This window comes from Musa acuminata, chromosome BXJ2-6, assembly GCF_036884655.1.
Source record: "Musa acuminata AAA Group cultivar baxijiao chromosome BXJ2-6, Cavendish_Baxijiao_AAA, whole genome shotgun sequence".
Taxonomy (NCBI): Eukaryota; Viridiplantae; Streptophyta; class Magnoliopsida; order Zingiberales; family Musaceae; genus Musa; species Musa acuminata.
In genome coordinates, this window is record NC_088343.1 from 5,928,874 (window position 1) to 5,949,662 (window position 20,789).

The 20,789-nt window shown below is 41.5% G+C and overlaps 4 protein-coding genes and 1 long non-coding RNA gene across 8 annotated transcripts; 2 read left to right on the top strand and 3 right to left on the bottom strand.

The window, feature by feature from the left end:
• Positions 1–1,220: 1,220 nt before the first annotated feature.
• LOC135613690 (TPD1 protein homolog 1-like) lies at positions 1,221–1,765 on the bottom strand. The gene is made up of 2 exons (XM_065110727.1): positions 1,724–1,765; positions 1,221–1,604 (listed from the first exon to the last, which is right to left on the bottom strand). Exons 1-2 carry the CDS (start codon positions 1,763–1,765, stop codon positions 1,221–1,223), a joined length of 426 nt encoding a protein of 141 aa, XP_064966799.1.
• A 170-nt stretch (positions 1,766–1,935) lies between these two features.
• Positions 1,936–3,354, bottom strand: LOC135613553 (uncharacterized). The gene is made up of 3 exons (XR_010487334.1): positions 3,235–3,354; positions 2,473–2,700; positions 1,936–2,365 (listed from the first exon to the last, which is right to left on the bottom strand). It is a non-coding gene; the product is annotated as an uncharacterized LOC135613553 (long non-coding RNA).
• Positions 3,355–7,032: 3,678 nt separating this feature from the next.
• LOC135582109 (long chain base biosynthesis protein 2a-like) lies at positions 7,033–11,264 on the bottom strand. Of its 3 annotated transcripts, none has more exons than XM_065111804.1 (13): positions 10,837–11,264; positions 10,663–10,728; positions 10,030–10,088; positions 9,858–9,946; positions 9,450–9,595; positions 9,244–9,368; positions 9,057–9,150; positions 8,813–8,976; positions 8,556–8,717; positions 8,339–8,465; positions 8,066–8,232; positions 7,550–7,657; positions 7,033–7,454 (listed from the first exon to the last, which is right to left on the bottom strand). In XM_065111804.1, the coding sequence occupies exons 3-13, from the start codon at positions 10,039–10,041 to the stop codon at positions 7,362–7,364; spliced, it is 1,287 nt and encodes a 428-aa protein (XP_064967876.1). In that variant the 5' UTR covers positions 10,042–10,088; positions 10,663–10,728; positions 10,837–11,264; the 3' UTR covers positions 7,033–7,361. The 3 variants fall into 3 exon arrangements, with proteins under 3 accessions (XP_064967876.1, XP_064967877.1, XP_064967875.1); XM_065111805.1 differs by lacking the exon at positions 10,837–11,264 and adding an exon at positions 10,189–10,290 and having other exon boundaries at positions 10,663–10,730; XM_065111803.1 differs by lacking the exon at positions 10,030–10,088 and having other exon boundaries at positions 10,837–11,263.
• A 2,150-nt stretch (positions 11,265–13,414) lies between these two features.
• On the top strand, positions 13,415–14,573 carry LOC103987090 (protein CURLY FLAG LEAF 1-like). Its single transcript, XM_009405286.3, has 2 exons — positions 13,415–13,677; positions 14,051–14,573. Exons 1-2 carry the CDS (start codon positions 13,465–13,467, stop codon positions 14,423–14,425), a joined length of 588 nt encoding a protein of 195 aa, XP_009403561.2. The 5' UTR covers positions 13,415–13,464; the 3' UTR covers positions 14,426–14,573.
• Positions 14,574–16,314: 1,741 nt separating this feature from the next.
• Positions 16,315–20,770, top strand: LOC135582117 (zinc finger protein CONSTANS-LIKE 14-like). Of its 2 annotated transcripts, none has more exons than XM_065111807.1 (4): positions 16,315–17,202; positions 18,544–18,768; positions 20,073–20,332; positions 20,455–20,770. In XM_065111807.1, exons 1-4 carry the CDS (start codon positions 16,330–16,332, stop codon positions 20,546–20,548), a joined length of 1,452 nt encoding a protein of 483 aa, XP_064967879.1. In that variant the 5' UTR covers positions 16,315–16,329; the 3' UTR covers positions 20,549–20,770. The 2 variants fall into 2 exon arrangements, with proteins under 2 accessions (XP_064967879.1, XP_064967881.1); XM_065111809.1 differs by having other exon boundaries at positions 18,544–18,729.
• The last annotated feature ends 19 nt before the right edge of the window (positions 20,771–20,789 follow it).

Consider the following 20,789-nt stretch of genomic DNA (forward strand, 5'->3'; position numbering starts at 1 on the left):
TAATTCCACGAAGACTCCCAATACTCTCAATGCAAATCATATTTGTAATCACGTCCAAGGGTTAATTTATCTTCCGACACATGTTTCCGCCCTTAAATAAGGAATCCCTGTCGGATGCACCAAAGGTAATCACAATAGGTACCAATTAGGATCAATCAGCCAAGAGCAATGTGGTCACTTTTATGGGCATTTGGCGATAGGAGAAGACAATAAATAAGTGGGTCTGATGGGTAGTGGGAGATCATTAGAGCTTGGAGTGGTGCTGCAAGCTGACACTAGCAGTGGGATATGAAGCCAAGACAACACATGCGGCACTAATGGAACCCAAAGGCAAGAAGGCCATTGGGGGCCCGAAAACGACACATCCTTTTAACAACAAGAATCCTTTCATGACCCCTAACCTTTCATTTTCCGCGCACACACAGACTGAGATGTTGCACACACTAAACTGTTCTAAATGCCTTACACTTTATTTTGGGGGTAATCCAATTAATGTGGGCTGATGGCGGGAGGGTACAATTTTTCATGACTCTATAATTACAACACCAACGAATCATAATATTTCAATTATTTGGGGGCGTGACTGCGGCCCCCACTGCACGCAAAAGGAGGAGCAGAAATAGACCCGAAAGCCCAGCAAACCATTTGCTTAATCCTAGTTTAGTTTTTGTACGAGCATATATAATAAGATACATACATAAAAGTGGTTCCTTGGATTACAAACGAAGTGGAGATTGCATGAGGGAACAGAGAGACAGCAGGAGGAAGAGAGAGAGAACAAAGTCATCATGTCATTTCCATATTGAAAAGTATTAGCAGCGTATTTGCAATCTGTCACGCGTTTCCATCCCCTGTCAACGCATGTAAACCCAAAATTAGCCAGATATGCGTTCTTTTATGGACACAAAAGATGCACGTGAGCCCCTGCTCACCACCACCCCACGTCCAGTTTAACTTGTACTCGTATTAACTACACTTCCCCCCCGTCTCCATAACGAAGCCCAAAAGAGGCATCGGAGTCTACCTTCTCTCGCACTCTCTCTGACAACCTACACCGAGTCTGCTGCCAGAAAACGAGCGGAGACAATAAAGTTGGAGACAAAGCAGAAGATGGTCAGCATCAGCGGCAGCTAAAAAGGTTAGGCGGAGAAAAGGAGGAATCAAAAGCAACAAAAAGCTCTTCTTTTTTCTTTCTTTTGGGAGATTGGCTGCAGGCTGGTTTAGGAGGAGCGGATGCAGGAGGCGTTGGAGACGGCGAGGGGGTAGGAGAAGGAGTTGGCGTACTGAAACGAGATGGAGGAGCCCGAGGGAAGGGGGCGGCCATCGTTGAGGAGGCAGTCGTTGACGCGGAGGCGGCGGAAGATGCGGGGGTTGACGAGACGAGCGGAGCTGAAGGCGCCGCAGGTGAGGTGGATGTGGGCCATGGCGCAGCCGCCACGCGAGGGGCACAGGTTCAGCACCACCACGGTGTACGTCGGGATCCCGCTGGGCAGCGGCGGCGTCGCCCCCTGGTGCACCACGATGTCGTCCTTGCTGCACCCCTCGCCCACCCGGTCAGTCGACGACGACGACGATGTACCTATCACATTCTTATCAGTCAATAACTTCGCAGTAGATAGGAAAAGAAATTAGAAGCGACAGGAGACAAAGAAATCTTCGTTTTGTCTCCATCATGCATGCTAAGACAACTTCTTGGCATTCGGCCTCCAAACTCTTATTATACGCAGGAGTGCGGCCGCATCGCATACTTAACACTGTAGGCCATGTACGAATGCAACATAAGCTATTATTTCTCTAGACTGTATGTTTCACGATTTAGATCAATTCTGTAGTAGACGCTGAAGCCAGAGACTGATGAGCAGAAGCTGCTGCTTTACCACTAAACTAACCGGAAGTGACCATACCAAACCGTGTCCTACACTAAGAGAAAACGACGTGAAGGTGGAAAGGTAAACAAGGGACCGGCAGGACGTCAGACGAAGAGGAGGGAGGGAGAGAGGGCGACTCGTCATCGCGTTCCTTCCCGCTTCCCTTTTCCGTCGTGGGCATCGACAAAGACGCACGGAATTGGTTCGTGGGCTACTTCCGTGGGCGGGCAGGAGTTGTCGTCTGGGAGGCGGTGGCGCTCGCGCTCGCGCCGTGGGGGGCAGTCGTCGTACGAAACCACCTGCGGGTCCTACCAGATAACAGGGACGGAGATCGGACGGTTCGGGGACAGCGATTTGTCTTAAGCTAACGGTTGGCGTAACAAGAACAGTACCTTCGTCGACTTGGAGGAGCTTGCGGTTGGAGCCGGAGCCGGAGCCGTGTTGCTCGGATCCGAGTCCGATCTCCCTTTCAGCATCTACTCGCTGCCCATAAAAACCTGAGGAAGAAAAACAAAGGAGAAAAAAAAATTATTATTTTTAAATTAAAAAAAATCTGAAAAAAAACGATGACAGGAAAGATAGAGAAGGCTGGTTTTACACCGACCGACGGTGAGCAGAAACAGGAGCGTCACAACAGAAACCGATATCGCGGCCGTAGCCGCCGCGAAACGCCGCCTCGAGACGCCACTCATCCTCCGCCTCGAGACACCTAAACCTGGCTACTTGGTTCGCTGAAGTGACTACTCGTAGTGCGACGAGCTCACCAAGAGCTTAAGCAACCCTCGTCTTCTCGATCTTTTCCGCTTTAGAAACCCTTCCGTGAGGCTTGCAGCTGCAGAAAAAGGCACAACGAATCAGTATCATGGAGTAAGAAAGGAGGAGGAGGAGAAGCGATTCGACTTGAAGACGCCTCGGATGTGGAGCCGGAGACCACCACAACAAGCAGTGTCGATCGATCGATCGATCGATCCCATCGCTACCTATGCTCTCCAAGATGGCACTAAAGGAGGTCCTCTTCCGTTGATGGGAGACCATCCGTGGCCTCTCCCAAGTCTTCCCACTTCCGGCATGCGACCTCGGGACTCGAGGGCTCACGAGTACAACCCCTCCGCGACGAGTGCTTGTCCCTCGGACCAGCAACAGCGTGGGAAATCACGCGGGGTTCCACAGCGGAAAAAGATCACGCAGAGGGGACGAGGAAGAGAAGGGCCTCCGACGTCGATGGAAGTAGCACGAGAATGGCAACCAAAGGAGGTACAAAACTGATCCCCAAGATATCCATGGCTCCGATCCGAGCTCAACGAAACTCAAAAAGGACAAGAACAAAGGTCGAGAGAACGGAGGACTTTTTGGCGAAAGATCGAACCTTTGGGGGGCGCACGGGAAAGGAACAATCGCCGTGGGGAAGCGCGCTAGCGATCAGATGGAGACCGAGAGACGAAGTCTCTCTCCGCTCCTCCCTCTCCCTCGTTGTTGTCCGACCGAAGGGAGTGTAGCGTAGCGTAGGCGTATGGCCTGCGAGTCTATTTATATGGACGTTAAACCCGGTTTAGCTTTTGTAGTTGAGCCAGCTTAAATCTAACCCGGTTCAGTGTTTGCGTTAAGCTTCCAATTGTTATGATAGTTACCAAAATAGAAAGAAAACAACCCGCGTCGGGTTAATTATGCCGGTTTGATTTCGAAGAGGTCCGGTTTAACAGCGGATATATACATGTTCGCGCTAGTTTTTGTGTTCATCATCGGCGATACCCCTACGGGGTTTAGACGACGTAGCCGAGCGCGGAGAGAGAGGGGCGTCGGACGCTGCTTTCCGAGAACCAGTGCCGGCGGCTTTATTGTAATAAAACTTAATGTGAGGCCGAGGTTAATAAGCCGCGCGTACGAGGTCGCTCCACCCGCGCGCGGAAGCTGCAATAATGGCGACGAGAGAGGCGACACGTGCGGCGCCGACTGGGTTGCGTCGCTCCTGTCATCTGAGTTGCACGTGAGCCAGCTAATGAGAACACGACGTGTTTACTTATAAAAAGACAGAGTTACCCTCATCGACCCCTCCTTGTGTGGAAATAGATGAAGCTGATACATTGAATGACTCGAGGATGTTTAGATCGAGCGTTACTGTTGCAATTGGGAAACCAAATTGAAATTGGAACTCACCCTCTTATTGTTGGATCCTACAATGACTTATCACTCACATTAGTATTTGTTAGTGTTAGGCAGATGTCGCACTTTTATTGTCTTCTTCTTCCCCAACAATTAAGAAATAGATTAAATGAACTAAATTTTTTTTCTTCCATTCACCAAATAAAAAGCAAATACTACAAACGACAATGATATAATGCTTAGATTTGTATGAATTACGAATCCAGAAACCATCCAATGAAGCAAAACAGTTGGAATTTTAGCTCCTAAATCCAATTATCTCCAAAGCTTCCAAAAAAGTGATACATCTGAGGAGACAATTAATAAGCTCAATGCAGAGAAACATATGGTTCAGTACTCAAGAACACAAATTTCCAGTTATTGTTGCATGGACTGGAACTTCTTCATGATGAGCATGCTCAAGTCCATGTACCGTTGAGCACAATTGGTAAGGCAAGCTGATTCACTGGAGCTGAACTTACTGCCAGGAGTACCAGTAATGCACTTATCCCAGCATTCATTTGTAAGTTTCCCAACCATCTCACTGACCATAGCTTTTTGCTTCTCTTGCTACAGTAAACAACACCCATCGTTTAAAAAATAATTTATTTAGCGGAAATAAAGATCAGAATAAAGGAGAAAAGAACAGGGAATTGGGGATTCCCTTTTAGTTAGTTGCTAGTAAAAATTCATGGAAGATGAATGCAAATCCATGTATGTTATGGGTGATGTACTTGAAGCACACATCCAAGAAAGCAGATTGTATCATACTGTCTGTCACTTTACATTAATTACTAGGTGTGCATTTCAAGAATCGAATCCAAAGTTCTCTTGGAAAAATTACAAAAAACTTTCTGTTGATACAAGGAATTCAAAAAGAAGAATAGTTTCAATAAACTTACTGACTTCAGATGCACATGGCATATGATCACTGAGTAGCTACTCAAAATGGCATTATTATCTCAGGAGAAAGTGAAAACTATGAGAAAGGTGCTTGCGTTGCACCAGAATAAGTAGGAGTGGGGGTAGTGCTAAATTGGTGTCTAACAAAAGACAAAAATGAAAAGCAAAGTGAGGAAGCTGTTTGATAGAAAAAAGGGAAGATGAAGTGCCTAACATGTATATTTCAGCCTTGTATCAATGTGCTATCTGGCAACCATGAGGGTTCTAATGAAGTGCCAGCCTTTCTATGGCATGTTGCTTCATCAACAAACAAAATGTCTCATTAAAAGCATAAAACTGATCTGAAAAGATCAAAGTGCAATGTTCTGACTCCAAGAAAATAACATCAGTTCTGATTTTAGTTGAAACAGTGCAATGTTGTGATGTTCTTCAATATTAGGAAAAGAAGGCATCTTGCTGATAAGAAGAACCTGACCGTATGAACAGGAGAGGGGAATACAGGCAAATAAACAATAAATATCAACCTAACATTATCATAGAAAATATTTAGGAGGATGGTCAGAAATCTCGTGTGAAAAAAATGCCATTGCATCAAAAGATGCTGCATGATCAAAGATGTTCATCATTCCATCCTAGTCTACCTTTAATGTACATAGAAAACAAGGAGACCAAAACAGAGCACAAGTATTAATCAGCAAAGTACACTAAAATCACAAACGAAATATTCAGAGACGAGAACTCAGATGAGATTTCTGCGACTATGGAATCCGAACAGACGACAATGGACAGACACAACAATCCCCACAGAACTCCCTTCGTCAAGATATCCAACATCGCTACTTGCTCAAAGCTAGATCCAAAAATTACTCATTACTCGCACAAAATCAAACCTTAGACCTCGTAGCCCAAAGCATATGCTATCAAGTATCAACTAGAACGAATTGATCTATGCATAGCCAACGTCAAGAAACGTGGCGTGGATGTGGAGAAAGACCAGTCATCGAAAGATCGAAAGAACTAAGAGCAAATAATTCTAACCTCGAGAAACCGTTGCAGTTCCGGCGAGTTATCCATTTCCCGCCGCAATCCAAAAGCGATCGATCCACCCAATGGAACCACAACCCTCAAAAACCCTAATGCATCGGCCATCTACTTTTATAAACGAAGTTAATGGGCCGGTGTGGGCCGAGTTGGGCTGCTGGACTAATATTTGAGAAGCAAACATATGAATGAATGGTATATTTGAGAACTAAATTATTAGTTGGAATTTGGCTTTGTGCAAAGTTTTTCTTTTCTTTTATTTGGAAAAAAAGTAAAAAAATTAAAAAATTTCTCTCTTAAAATTAATGGTTTAATTCTATTATTTCTGAAGGGATAGTATTTCTTGGGTTGGGGATATCTGCAAAAAATCTACACCACCAGATTTCACTATAAAACAGTATTTATATGCTTAAATTTCTTTAATTAGTTCTTCATTTATATTAATTGAGACTTAATTCCAAGATTATTACCATATTTTTCCGTGATGTTCCTGTTAATTCTGAGTTTCCATGCAATTGATCTAATAATCGCATGCACTCTCTATATGTTTATGCTTCTTCAACACACTTAATGGCAACACATTCACATAATAAGCTCTTCAAAGTTGCATTGCATAAAGGTCAAGCATGCATGGTAAACTTGCATCTGGTGCATGCAAACATTCACATAATAAGCTCTTCAAAGTTGCATGTCATAAAGTTCAAGCATGCATGGTAAACTTGCATCTAGTGCATGCAAACAGTCACATAATAAGCTCTTCAAAGTTGCATGTCATAAAGTTCAAGCATGCATGGTAAACTTGCATCTAGTGCATGCAAACATTCACATAATAAGCTCTTCAAAGTTGCATGTCATAAAGTTCAAGCATGCATGGTAAACTTGCATCTAGTGCATGCAAACATTCACATAATAAGCTCTTCAAAGTTGCATGTCATAAAGTTCAAGCATGCATGGTAAACTTGCATCTAATGCATGTTGCATGCTTTTGACAGGAAGCAGCAGACAATTTCGAGTGCAACTCATTCCTTCATGATGCTCTCTTGCAAGCCATAAATAATACACGATTTCTTAGCAGAAAAACTGAATGTAAAAGCTGCTTGTGGAATCCATTGCTGTTTAATACAAATTAACTCAACCATTTGAACATAGTACAGGGGGGACATGGTTTGCAACTTCCACATTGATAGAAGGGATGTTAAACAAAAATAAGAAAGCATGTTTAATTAGCACGACTTACTGAGCTAACTGTACATAAGCAAATACCATGACGATTAAATGTGGATAACCTAATTTAGCTTCTGATGGACAAACATGGCTTTTAAGGGAAGACCCGAACATAGACAACTTTGTGATTAGTTGAATTTGCTTCCAGTGAGGGGAATTTTCGGTTCACCGACAACCGAGAATTTTCTACTCCAGCTTCTTGTGGCCCTGTGTTTCATGCTTGGGTGGTTCCACAGGGAAGTATTTGATACCCGCAAGGTCGCCGACTTTGCTGATAACCTGGAGTTGCAAATCAAAGAGTGACTCGATTACGCCATGACCAAGATCAATCTAATCAGGCTAAAAGGTTGTCGATCTCCAAGAAATTAACTTACCTCCAGCCCTTTGGTCAGGTCCTCTCTGGAATGTGCAGCCGAAATACAAATACGAGCCCTTGCAAGAAGAAGAGGTGTGGCCGGAAATGCAACAGTCACAACAGCGACCTACAAAGCAGAATAATCATCATGGGAAGTATATACTCTTGGAAACTTCCCATCCTAAGAATAATGTCGTATATCGTTAGGCACATTAAACTATCATGGTGTTGTAGAAGGTGTAGCCTCCTCATTCAACCTATAAAATAACTTAGATAATACATGGGTTCTGGACTAGATTCATAAATTACTGCTGCTCCGGTTAATCAGGTGAAAACAGCCTACATGTCCATGTCGGTGCCTTCTTGCTTCTCTAGGTTTAGTTCACATTTGATGTTATTCAAAAGGGAGAAGGACGGGTTCATGCCAAGACACAAGGACAGTTTTATGACGAACAAAGAGGCCAATGAACTCAAGAAATTTGCTGACTATTCATCTCAGTCATGCATAATATGCTTAGGAAAAGGAGAAACTTACATTCTGCCTGAGACATTCCCTAGAAAAGGCTGGAATCTTTGCTGGGTTGTAAAGCATTATTGGCATAACCGGTGAGTCACCATCACCAAGAACTTCAAAACCCATCTTCTGAAGTTCTGATCGGAAGAAATTACTATTTTCACGAATGCGGGCAAGTTTCTGGGCCCCTGGTGTGACCAAATCAATAAGAAACCCACTGACTACTGGTAACGAGCATCAAAACTTCAGCAACAATAAAAACTGTAAAATGAGTCAAAGCTGTCCCTTCTGTACCTCTATTTGACCCATCTTCTCCAAGAATAACTTTAATTGCAGATATAACTTGCTGCACTGCTGGTGGTGACATGGAAGTCGCATAAAGATATGCTGGACAAGTGTACTTCAAATATTGAACGATTTCCTAAATAAGACAATAGAGTTTAGAAGGTTTCTTATAATTTGCCAAACACTATTTAATCCTAATGAAATTTTATTTTTGCAAGATGAGAACCTTCGATGCTGCAATATATCCTCCACAAGATCCAAATGATTTTGTAAATGTGCCCATCATGATGTCTACATCAGCTGGATCCACTCCTAGGAGCTCACAAACCCCTCTGCCAGTTTTTCCCACTGCACCAATGCTGTGGGCCTCATCCAAGTAAGTGTAGACCTGTTTTTCCACAGAAACTAAATCAAACCATCCTTCATATGCAGCACCCATTTGCTCGAAAAACGTTCAAACAAACAAATTAACTGCGACCGTACCTTATATTTCTTGCAAACAGCTATAATCTCAGGAAGCTGGCAAAGTTCTCCCTCCATGCTGTAGATGCCCTCAACAATAACAATAATCTTCTTCCAGGGCCTATGTGTTCTGGGCTGTCCCTCAGCTATCTGCTCTCTCAGCACCTCTTCCAAGTGCGAGGGATCTGTAAGACCACAGTAACAGAAATTTAGAACAACCAATCATGAGGACAACATTAATTTCATTGTGAGCTTAAAAACTTACTATTGTGCTGGAAGACACGTACTGCTGCACCTGATCCTCGAGCACCATTGACAATTGAGTTATGATTCAAAGAATCACTAATAATCAGTCCTCCCTATACATTGATTTTTAAAGTTAAACACTGACCAAAATCCTGTTGCTTCGCTTTTTTTTACTGACACACAGGAGCATAAATAATTCTACAAACCTTCCCAATCAGCACAGGAATAATGGCAGAGTTTGTCACATAACCCATGCCAAAAGTTATAGCAGCTGGTTTTCCCACAAACCTTGCGACCAGCTCCTCCAGCTCAGTATGTAGGTCAGTCGTGCCTGACCAAAATGAAGAAAAATCAGATTGATTCCACATTCAGTAGTCTTTTGTTTGTAATATAGTGAGCAGAAAATACATACCACCATCTACACGGACACTGCAGGTGCTGCAAGAGTATTTCTTCAAAGAATCAATAACATGGGGTGTGCAGTATTCATCAGCTGCTGCAAAACCAAGGTAGTTATATGATCCCAGATTAAGGCACTTGGTAGTGTTCGAGGTCCGACTGCAAAGATTAGTAGAAACAGTTAAAAGAATTCCTCAACAACTTCAAAGGACTTCAGTAAATGTTAAATAACAATCCAGGAGCACGCACTTCATGATTCATTATCCATAAATTAGCTCAGCTTGTATTACAATCAGCAGGGTCACAATTCACAACTTTCATTATCCACAGTTATAGACTACATTTTCATGTCTCAGAAACACGGCTGTGGAATATATCAAAAGGTCATGTATCTGAAAAGAAACATATGAAAAGTACTTACTGCAATGTCTTGTTATTGTCATTAGAGTATCGTTCAACAACATCGATCCAAGCATCCGGTGCACTGGCAATTGGCCGGCTAAAACAGTCCTGCCGTATCAGAATGCTTGTCATCATAAGATACACAACACACTAACATAATAGAAGCACCTGTATACATTTCGTAAATGTACATGTACGATCATTGTACTTATGTCATCATGTCCTTGCAGCCCTAATGATCATTCTCATTCTGAAATCATAATTAATAGCATATCAGACTCACGGTATTTGCATAATTTCATTGTAATTAAAAATTGATCATTGTGGCTATGCCAATTATAAAAACTCACATTAAAGGTCAAGTATTTCGTATCCTAATCCCAAGTATGAGACCAATTTCCTCGATCGAGGTTGAAAAAGATACCAAAGACGTTTCTTCTATATTATACTACCTAGAAACCGAAGGTTCCCATGATAAGAATATGTGAAAATGAAAAAGGTAAGAAAGCCCTAGTAGGTACACAACAACACATAATGATAGGTCAAGAATGAGCAGCCATGATTCTTCACCAGAAGTAACAAGGAAATCAAGAGATCTGAAAATATTTATAAACATACATCCCAATTTTCTCTGGGAAAAAATACCACGAATATGTGGAATTTCCAGAATCCTTTTGTTACTAAAATCAAAGAAAAAGGCTTGTTCGTTTTACGTGATAACCAAAATGCAAGTCATGAAATAAGGAGAAAACGAACCCAAAAAATGGAAAAAAATTTGGAATTTTGGAGAAAAAACTAACAACAGGATTCCAAAAAGAACAAACCTGAATGCGGAGATAGAGGCGGCGGGTATAAAAATCTTCGAGCCCTAAGCAGATCGGCGCATACCCCTGTTCCACGCGACAACAAAAAATCCCTTTTAAGGATCCGACAAAAAAAAAAGAAAAAAGCGAGACGAGAAGCAAAAGCGAGCGAATTAGAAGCAATAAAGGGGGGACCTTGAGGTCCTTGGAGGAGGATTTGAACCAATCGATGATCTTCCGGAAGAAATCCCTGAGCTGGCCGAAGGCGAAGAGGAGACCGTAGCTGAAGAGGGTGGTCAGGGCGGTCAGATACGGCAACCTCACCATCTTTCTGCCGCCGCCGCCTTCCGCCTCCCCGATCCCACTCTGTGTCCCGCACACCCACCCAAGATAGAGAGATATAAGGGGAACCTGATTACAAAAGAGGCTGCACGGGGGAACGGGCGAGATCGACAGCAAAGGAAAGAGGAAGGCGAGGTTTAAATCGTGGGAGAATGGTCGTCCATGGCGTCTTCTACCTCTGAGAGAGAGAGAGAGAGAGAGATTTGAACGTGGAGTTGGATTTGGAGGTGGTCAAGGAATCGAGGATGGAGGGAACGGTGGAAGGTTACATTTACCGGGGAGTAAGCAGCCCTTTCTATTTTCTATTGATCTGATGATATTTATGTTATTATGATCACATGATGACCACAACGCTTACGTCATTCGCAATCTTTTATTGCGACTCGAAGACATATCATATCAATAGTACGAAAGTGGGCCATTAAACCCATACGTTTCATCTCATATCACTTGAGTCTAACCCGAATCTAATAGGTATTAGGTCTAGTTGAATTGGGTGAATTAATGTAACCATGCTTAACATGGTAATATTACCAAAATCATATATTATAATTGTCACATAATAAGTGGTGAAGTAATGTAAGATACTATTAATATTAATATCAATGGTACTATCAGAGAAGAGGATGGATGATATAAGATAATTTTATTGGAAATTATGATTAAAGATTTAAATAATTTTTAATTTAATTAAAATTTTAATGTAACTCGATGTTGGTAAATAATTCATATAAGTGACTTGAATAATTTGAACTTTACTATTTTGTTATTATTATTGTTTGCTCAATAGGATTTTTAGGAGAGATTTTTGGTATTGAAACCATTAAAATAATATATTTTTTATTTTAATACGATAGTCACTCAATATATTAATCGAATGAAAGAGAATGGGAGAGTAAAAAAAAATCTCGATTTTATTATTTCATTCATTAAAAAATTAAAAAATCATTATATCATCACTCACATATGCATAAAAATCATGTTGTTTATAATAAAAAGATCTAGAATCGTCGAGATGTCTTCGACATAGAAATATTGAACTTACAATGTATAATCTAAACGAAGACCGAGATCAAAAGAGATTTTTTTTTAGACACTATGTGACGATTACGTAACAATAATTAATTGATATTATTTTTTTATCGTTAATTAATTTATATATCTCGATAAAAATAATTATAATATTTGATAAATGAATATTATAATATACCCAATCACTAATTAGGATAAAGAAATTTTTTGTCCTGCACACGTGTGCCTTTCGCTGACCTCCGTCTCGCTCAATGGGCATCAACTAACCCCATCATAGAGAAAGAAGACAAATCTAGCTTTGAACATTTGTTGCCCGATGAGCTGTAAACTGCAAACTTGTCATTTAATTGTACCACTTTGTTTGTCTTATTCTTCCCTAAAGAAATGATTAATCTGAACTTTGCTGTTTAATTCATCTTTGTCCTTACGATAGATAATAATATTGGCATCCCCTATCAAAATATTTTTTATTATATAATCTTGATTGATTCAATCTCACACCAAAACATACGTTAAGAGTAATATTGACTTATTTTTAAATCAATATTTTTTATTTTTTTTAAATAAATTAATTATAATTAATTAAAAAATAAAAGGATCAAATTGAGTCTTCTCAATGTGCCCAAATACATGACTTTGATATCAAATATCATGACTTGAGTCTAATGAGCTAATTAGTCTATCAACTTCGTTTGTTCTAAACCGACCAAAATATTTAAACTGAAGTTAATAATAATACACTCATCAGATTTTTATAAGTCAATCTTAATCTAATTCACTTTTGATGTGAGACTAATCAAAGAGTATTACTTCTCTCTCTTTATGTATCTCAAGATAGCTAATCCAACTTTTGACGTGGGACTAATCAAAGAGTGTCACTGGGACTAATCTTAATCTTATCAGATTTTTATAAGTAAATCTTAATCTTATTCACTTTTGACCATGAAAACACACCATTGTTTGTTCTTTCCAAGGCTCATGCACCACTGTCTCCTGTTCCATGGACTGTTGCCACTGCAAAGATTCCACCACTGTCCCCTGTAGCTTTAATACAAAACTAAGCACCCACCCCCTCCCTAGTAGAAGTCTTCCCTACCCCAACGAGCTCTTCATGGTCAACAAAGTCAAAATCAGGTCTTGATTGATCTCTCCTTTTGTCAACATTCTTTGCCGTAGCAGTCAAAGCTGCATCATACACAGCAAAGACACTGCAAAGAAGTCATCTCAATTGTTGGTATTTGTTCTTCCAACTCCCCCATGTATATGCTTTGCTTATACTTCTCCTGAAGCACCAACGCTACGCCCAGTCCTCGATGAAGCCACTGTTCTTGATTTGCTCGTAGAATATATTGGGATGATCGCGTTTAAAACCGGCTATCTTCCAGTACTGAATCGGCTCTCTTCTCTGTCTCTTTGTCTCGCTTCCCCTTCTCCGTTTTCCTTCAGGCCATGACGGCTCCCAACATCCAGATGATCGCCGCGTCGCTCAGGAGCTGCAGCATCGGGAGAAGCGGAGGGGTGGCTACGCTGCCGCTGACGCCGGCGCCGTTGGTGGCCGCGCATCTCTTGGAGGCGAGCGATGAGAGCTCGGGAGAAGTCATGGTGGAGCTCAACTCCGACACGGCGCTTCCTTACCGGTGGGAGCAGCGTCTTGACATGCGGGTACCGGGATCCTCCTTTAATGCTCCACCTCCTCCTCTTTCTCTCTCTTCGGCAATCATTGATCATAAATGCACCAACTCACGTCCCCCAAACGCCGTTTCGCCATCGTTCCCGGCGGAAAGATCCTTCCTTTCCGCGCTCCACCTAAAAAGACTGTTCCTTTGATCTGAAGGAAAGAGGAAGAGAAGACAAAGGTGACGTTTTTGACAGCAGATAGAATAGTTTCTCTCGTCTTTTGATCGATACCACAGCAACCTTTTCTCATTACGATCCCGTCTTCTTGTGTTGTCGTTGGATTGATTGATCTCATCAGCATCTGCTTCTTTCCTCGATCGAAAGCACATTTGCTGAGATTTCTCTGTTTCTATGGCAGACGGGGGAAGTCTACTACATCAACTTGGAGACAGGCACGAAGACCAGGAAAGACCCCCGGACTGCTGTCATCGCCGCCGCCACATATTCATCAAGCTACATCTCCGGCAAAGAGATCTCCTCCTCCGATGACAGCTGCTCCAGAGTAGGCGGTAGCGAGGACTACGAAAGCAGCGTCGACACCGCCAACTCTTGCCTCTCCTCCCTCTCCTCTTCCTCTCCCCCTGATACTGTAGCTGACCCCGGCGGTGCCCAAATCCTCGTCGCCGCCGGCTGCAGGTCCTGCTTCATGTACTTCATGGTCCCCAAGAGCGTCGAAGCCTGCCCCAAGTGCGGCGGCGGCCTCCTCCACCTTGGCCGCTATGGCTGCGTCTGAACTGCTCCACACTTCGATCTTGTTCTTGCATTCTGGATCAACACAGAAAGACAAGATCGGACTTTTGTGAGCAAGTTGAAATCTTTTCAGCTTGTCCTGCAATATCTACACTTGGATATCAACGACAATGCCGCAATTCTTCTCTCCAGTGCCGATCTCCATTTGAAGTAGGTGATATTTTTGTTCCAGTCTCAGATGATGCATCACAAGGACAAAATCTATCTTCAACTATGATGCAACTATTAATCCAAGCTTCAACTCAACTTTCTTATCTTACCTTGAAACTGATAGCTCAAACAAAGCTTGCTAAATCAAATCCGCCTCGGAGAGCATAGTTAACCAAGATCATTAGCTGATCTTATCTAACAATGACAACTACTTCATGAACTAAAAGTCAAATATGTATTGTGGATGCTAAGCTAATCATGCAGTCAATCTAGCTCAGCATCATGCATCATGTTTTATTTCATGACTCTTATGCTCTTAAAGGACAAGGGAGGCAGACACAGTAAGCAGACAAATAAAGGTGTTGGCTGTCAGGAAATGGTGATCTTTATCTCTAGTAGACTGAGAAGAGAATAAAGTGGATGGCTCGCATCTAATTGCTTCAGACAAAGGAACCTTTCCTCGGGTTGGCAGAAAGGAATCTGTGCAGAGGGGGAAGACACAGATTGCAGAAACCAAGAGGAATCAGAAATCTAGCACACTGTTCCCCCACCCCAACAATGATCCCAGGCTTGCCTTGTGAGAACCCTAGCCTTTGCAGGCCACAGCCATCAATTAAAGACTGCATTTATTGTGACAGACAGGAGCAGCAGCAGCAGCTCCACCAAGCTGAGCTTCCAGTGTTCTTTCTCATCTGCCATCCCCTGGAAGAGCTGCATTGAGGTAGTATTCCTGCGTCATCTTCAACAGACCAACCATCATTCTCCAATCATCGTTAAGTATGTGAACTAAAAGTATTGTTTCTTGCAGTAAAAATGCATGTCTCATAATCACAATCATGAAAGACAGCAATCATCAAAGCCTGCTTACTCTTCATCGCTCGTCGATGGCTCATCTTCATCACTAGTACTGACAAGTTCATGCATTTGGTGATACGCCGAATATGACTCTAAATGATAATTATATATGTGGATATAAATCAATATTTTATACTGTAGCCTTTTATTTCAACAATCATTAATAATCCAAATTATCCATTGATTCCCTACCAATGTCTTGTCTAAACCCATCCAATCAGATTTCCCATGACAATATTCTTATGAAAAATTGAAAGAATAACATCTTTCCAATGATAATATAATTTAATCTGGCAGAAACATGCAGTGAATAAAGAAACTAGCTATCAAGAACCATCAAAAAAAGAAAATACAATATAAAATTAATCAAAATCAAAAAAATAAAATTATATGATCCGTTATTAACATAGAATGCCTAATCATACAAGGTCGTATCATTATAATTTTTTATACTAAAACTCATGTGATATTGAGAATGATGAAACCATTCGGCATCAAATGTATATGTAGCAATTGGAAGTCAACAAATCCTCTGTTGACTGCCATTAACAGTAGATAACACAGAGACTAAAGATTTCAATGAAAGTTGAAGGGTGATTCCGGTAATTCAATTTTTCTTTTGACTTCTTTTGATTCTCCGTTTCTGCCACCTCAGCCAAAAAGGCCATGATATTTTCACCGACGACTTCGTGGGAGATCCGCCCGCCCTCTCCCTCTTTCATCTTACACTCCGCTTAAATTTCTGCCACGTAATCGTTCTGGTACATGACTATCTTACGTGGTCGTGAGTGAGACGTGCTCTATGGTCTAGTTCACCGTGAACTTTGTATAGGATTCTGTGCAACGCTTAATATCTTCGCTTTTGAGCTGGTCTCTCTCGGTATGAGACGAGAAGAGGAGGAAGAGAAGAGCTCGGTGCTGTTCTTAGGGAGGGAGTTAGGGTTTCAGGCGGTGGAGATGGGAGTGGAAGACGTAGAAGGGGGCGGGCGGCGGAAGGAGGGGCTGCCTTGTGACCACTGCGGCGAGGCGGCAACTGCCGTGCTCTACTGCCGAGCCGACGCCGCTAGGCTCTGCCTCGCCTGCGACGCCGACGTCCACGCCGCCAATGCCCTATCGCAGAGGCACACTCGCGCCCCGATCTGCGACAGCTGCGCCGCGGCGCCGGCCGTCGCCCTCTGCGCCGCCGACGGTCTCGCCCTTTGCGCCGCTTGCGACGACGACACCCACGCCGCCTTCGGCCCCTCATCCCACACGCGCACCGCTATCGAGAGCTTTTCTGGAAGCCTCCCCGCAATTGAGCTGGCTGCGGCCTGGGGTTTCGATCTCGCATCCAAGATCCACCAATCTTGCCTCCCCACCGAATTTACCTCTGTTGATGACTGGTTCGCTCTTGATGCGACGCCGGCCGTCGATCCGTCGTTCCAAGAGCTGTATGTCCCATGCGCCAAGAGGCATAAGAGTTCGTCGGCGACGGGTGGGAAGGGGAGACAAGCGCTCTTACGGCAACTGATGGAGTTGGTCGCAAGGGAATCGGAGGGGTCATGCAAGTGGAGGCAAACGACGCCGATCAAGAAGAATGACCATCGGGAGGACGAGGAGGAGGAGGAGGAGAAGGGAAGGGGAACGGAGCAAATGGGGTATACCTCGTTGCTCATGATGGAACCCTCTGCGCGCGCAGCCCTCAAGGAGAGCGATCGGGTAATGGAGGAAGAGAATTTGGTGTGGGATCATGATCACATAGATCATGCTGCTCAGGTTAGAAACTAATGGTCTTTTCTTTGCTCAAAATTGGATTATTTTCTTCACTTCATTCTTGTTCTCTGATGGAAGATATAACTAAGAACAGAAAACAGAATTCTGTATTAAGATTAAGAAAAATTGCTGAATCGCATGTTTTACTGCATCTAAGATTACTTTGAAGACAATAACATAATTGAGCATAGTACTATCAACCAGTAACTGGCAGCCTCCGAGGAGGACTGTGGAAAATCACAGAGGAAGATTTTGTGCAGTAAACATTGATGTTAGTGAAGGAGAGTGCTACCAAAATATGTTTTTTCGTTTTCTTTGCCACTAAAGCTATCGACCAACAAAATCATGATTTGTTGTCTTCTTCGTATTTGTCCTTTGGTATGGATGAACTGCGAAGGTCATTAGTGCTTAAGGCAGAGGGTAACAGGCTTCAATCATCATGCTGGCACTTTCATCAGACTGTCACTGAGGGACTGAATTAAAAGAGTATAAACAAAGAACAAAAGACACAAATATGCAAAAGTTACTATTCACCGCTAAAATTCATGAAGAAAGATGGATATGATGGAGTTATGAACTTCCTATACTGTTGATGCTTTTTCATTAAACCCTCTTATCATACTTTCCCTACAGCCATCTAATGACTAGAACAATCAGATCCTATCCAGATCTAGTGACAGCTGGAATTATTTGTTCTGCCAAGTACACCAAAGCAGAACCATCAGTTATGCTAATACTAATTGGATTTAGAGCTGGCCAACTGATCAAACAAAGTAGCAATCTGACCATGAAGTAGAATGTTCTCTGTGGTTTCCAATGTTGTGTAGCTGGCAGTTTTTGGCTACATGATATTTCTTGCGGCTTAACTTGTAAGTTCATATGCCATTTGTGCTACTTAACATGTACCATGTAGATTAAGCATGCTGTAATTTTAAGACAATACAACCGGGAGAGCTTTAAGTTCTACCTTTTAGTATAGAAGAGGTGAAATAATTCCTACTTGCATTTCTAATTAACTGCAACTTACTGTTGAGATATTTAACGAGTTTATGTAAGGAAGAAATTATTTTTACATGCATTTCTGATTAACTGTGACATATTGTTGAGATATTTAACGAGGTCTAGATGAGACAGTAGCAATCTGAAAAAATGTATTACTCTAATACTGATTTCTTGCTGAAGATGCTTTTTTTTATTTTAATATTTGCACATGAATCCATCTTTGCCAGTCTTACCTTTTTTCAAGGGCACTTTAGTTTGACCTTCCTATTTGTACATTTCTGAGTCTTCACGGTTCAGTTAATTTATTAGTTTAATGGAAATACTCTATCTATTTCCTTGCAGGTATGGGATTTTGATTCTGGAAGGACTAGAAATCGGTCTGAATACTCTTCACTTGAAGTGGGATTTGGGACAAATAGTAATGGTTTTATGATCAAGAGCTACAGTGAACTTCTTACAGAAAGTTCCCTGGGAGCTACAAATGTCCTGGAAGATATATATGACACAAGCTGTCTTTCATCAAATGAGGTCTTATCAACAAACATTTGTCACATAACATCCAAGAATGCAAGTTATACATCCATTGCATTTCCTTGTAGCTCATAATATGTTTTTTAATAAATACAAAGAATATTTGGCCTTCAAACATATATGGGATACAGTAGGTATTTGGTATACTATTAACTTTTGTCTGATTCAGCAGCCAATACAACCTATAACATTTGTCAATAGAGCATGAAACTAGATGTTTAGCTTTTCATCATTGTTCCTGCTTCATCTTTCCAGCAATCAAGCTTTTAGTAACTTTACTGAGCTTAAGATTTTAAAATATGCATTGAATCTGCTGTTAGATAGTTTTATTACCTTGGTTTTCTCTTGTTATCTTACATTGGAATTTTTTGATATTGAACTGATTTGTTTTAATCTTTTTTATTTTTTTAGATAGGCATACTTTCTTACGTGAGTTTTAAGATTGATCTTGAACTTCCATTCTACTCCTTTTTTTTTCCATTTGATACTAGGTAAAGTACTAGTAGAAGAAAACTTGAGTTTTGGCAATGATATCAAGTATGATAAGGGGCAGTTAGACAACATCTTTATCAGTTTTTATGTTATCTCATGGGGGATTTATATTACCATATAGCCTAACATTATACTTGAAGAGCGTAAAAATATACAACCAGTTCCCAGGAGAGAGTGAATTTTCTCAGTGGTTAGAAAGTAGAAGACTAAAGACATCTAAAACTAAATAATGTGACGTAGTTGTATGAATGATAAGTGAGCTCAGCTACATTCCAGAAAACCTCAAGAATGATATAAATGCATTTGAAAGATTTGTGCTCGTTCAACATCAAAAAAGATCCTCTCACTGTAGGTGGTAAATATTGAAAAGTTACAGAGCCAACATAAAATGCATCTTATCTATGAGATTTTAGAATCTTATCCATGGTTGCCGAGTTTGTTTCTTCAAGCAGATTGCATTTACCGCTAAAATAATAGTCATGTGACTGGTGGATTGTTCAGGAGACTTATTTCTTACCACATTTAGTGATACTTCCATCTCATGCCCATGCATCGATGAAGTTTGTCAATTCTAGTTACTATTTCTTAGCCACTGTTGGTTCCATTATATTTTTTTGTTATATGGTGGATAATTCTCTAGTGGCTGCAATATAAATTATTAGATCTAGCACCTTCATTTTATCCTATGTACTTCATAAAAATTTCTACTGATAGTATGAAGTTGGCACAAGAAAACTTTCGTTCTTCTTATTTAGTAAAAGGTATCTTGATTTTCATTGCGTTGTTCTCTAGTGAAAGTTGTATTAGTGTCAATATCATGAGCAGATACATTATCTTGCCTTTTCCAGCGGAAAAAGGTGGACATGACCAGCAGATGGCACAAAAACACAAGGAATGCAGCAAGCCAAGGGCCATCCACCTTCCATGGTAAGATACTGGATATGGCTAGGCCTGTAGATCCATCACATGACTCGGAAACTGCTGGAGAAACTAAAGAGATCTTTGGAGAACCACCCATCAACCTGAAAAATGACACCGACAGCAACTTCTTGTCTCAAAACAGGGGCAATGCTGTGTTGCGATACAAAGAGAAACGGAAGAACCGCAGGTCCGATACTGTTTGTTTCTGTTCTTCCTTGTTCGTTTAATTCTCTGCGCAATGATATTCTTGCAAGAGCAATGGTACATTTGCTACCTTTCTGAAATTTGCTTAATCTGTTCCATCTACAGATATGATAAGCATATTCGTTACGAGTCTAGGAAGCTAAGAGCTGACTCCAGAAAGCGCATAAAAGGCCGGTTTGTGAAGTCTACTGAAGCTTAAAATGTCAAGATGCTATCTAGTCTCATTGTTGGAATGTAAATATTGGAATGTTACTGCATTCATCACTGCTGTTGCTCTTCTAATGTGTTGGCTATGATCTTTCTTTGAAGTGTTTGGGAGATTAACAGATTGTAATGCATAGTAAAACCTCGAGAAACTCTTGTTTTGCGTGTTTTAAACTCTGCCAAAACCCTTCAATCGTGAATATTCATCATTGTTGTTTGTTGGCTTTCGTCCTTGT

Excerpts from the sequence above, each read along its gene's own strand:
- LOC135613690 (XM_065110727.1), bottom strand. The coding sequence starts at position 1,765 with ATGGCCTACAGTGTTAAGTATGCGATGCGGCCGCACTCCTGC. Across the intron at positions 1,605-1,723 it reads CGATGCGGCCGCACTCCTGC|TTATTGACTGATAAGAATGT; the intron begins GTATAATAAGAG and ends TCTACTGCGAAG.
- LOC135582109 (XM_065111803.1), bottom strand. The coding sequence starts at position 10,968 with ATGGTGAGGTTGCCGTATCTGACCGCCCTGACCACCCTCTTCAGCTAC. Across the intron at positions 9,151-9,243 it reads TTCCTGTGCTGATTGGGAAG|GGAGGACTGATTATTAGTGA; the intron begins GTTTGTAGAATT and ends ATCAATGTATAG. Across the intron at positions 8,977-9,056 it reads ACGTGTCTTCCAGCACAATA|ATCCCTCGCACTTGGAAGAG; the intron begins GTAAGTTTTTAA and ends GTGGTCTTACAG.
- LOC103987090 (XM_009405286.3), top strand. The coding sequence starts at position 13,465 with ATGACGGCTCCCAACATCCAGATGATCGCCGCGTCGCTCAGGAGCTGC. Across the intron at positions 13,678-14,050 it reads AGCAGCGTCTTGACATGCGG|ACGGGGGAAGTCTACTACAT; the intron begins GTACCGGGATCC and ends TTTCTATGGCAG.
- LOC135582117 (XM_065111807.1), top strand. The coding sequence starts at position 16,330 with ATGAGACGAGAAGAGGAGGAAGAGAAGAGCTCGGTGCTGTTCTTAGGG. Across the intron at positions 17,203-18,543 it reads ACATAGATCATGCTGCTCAG|GTATGGGATTTTGATTCTGG; the intron begins GTTAGAAACTAA and ends ATTTCCTTGCAG. Across the intron at positions 18,769-20,072 it reads GTCACATAACATCCAAGAAT|CGGAAAAAGGTGGACATGAC; the intron begins GCAAGTTATACA and ends TGCCTTTTCCAG.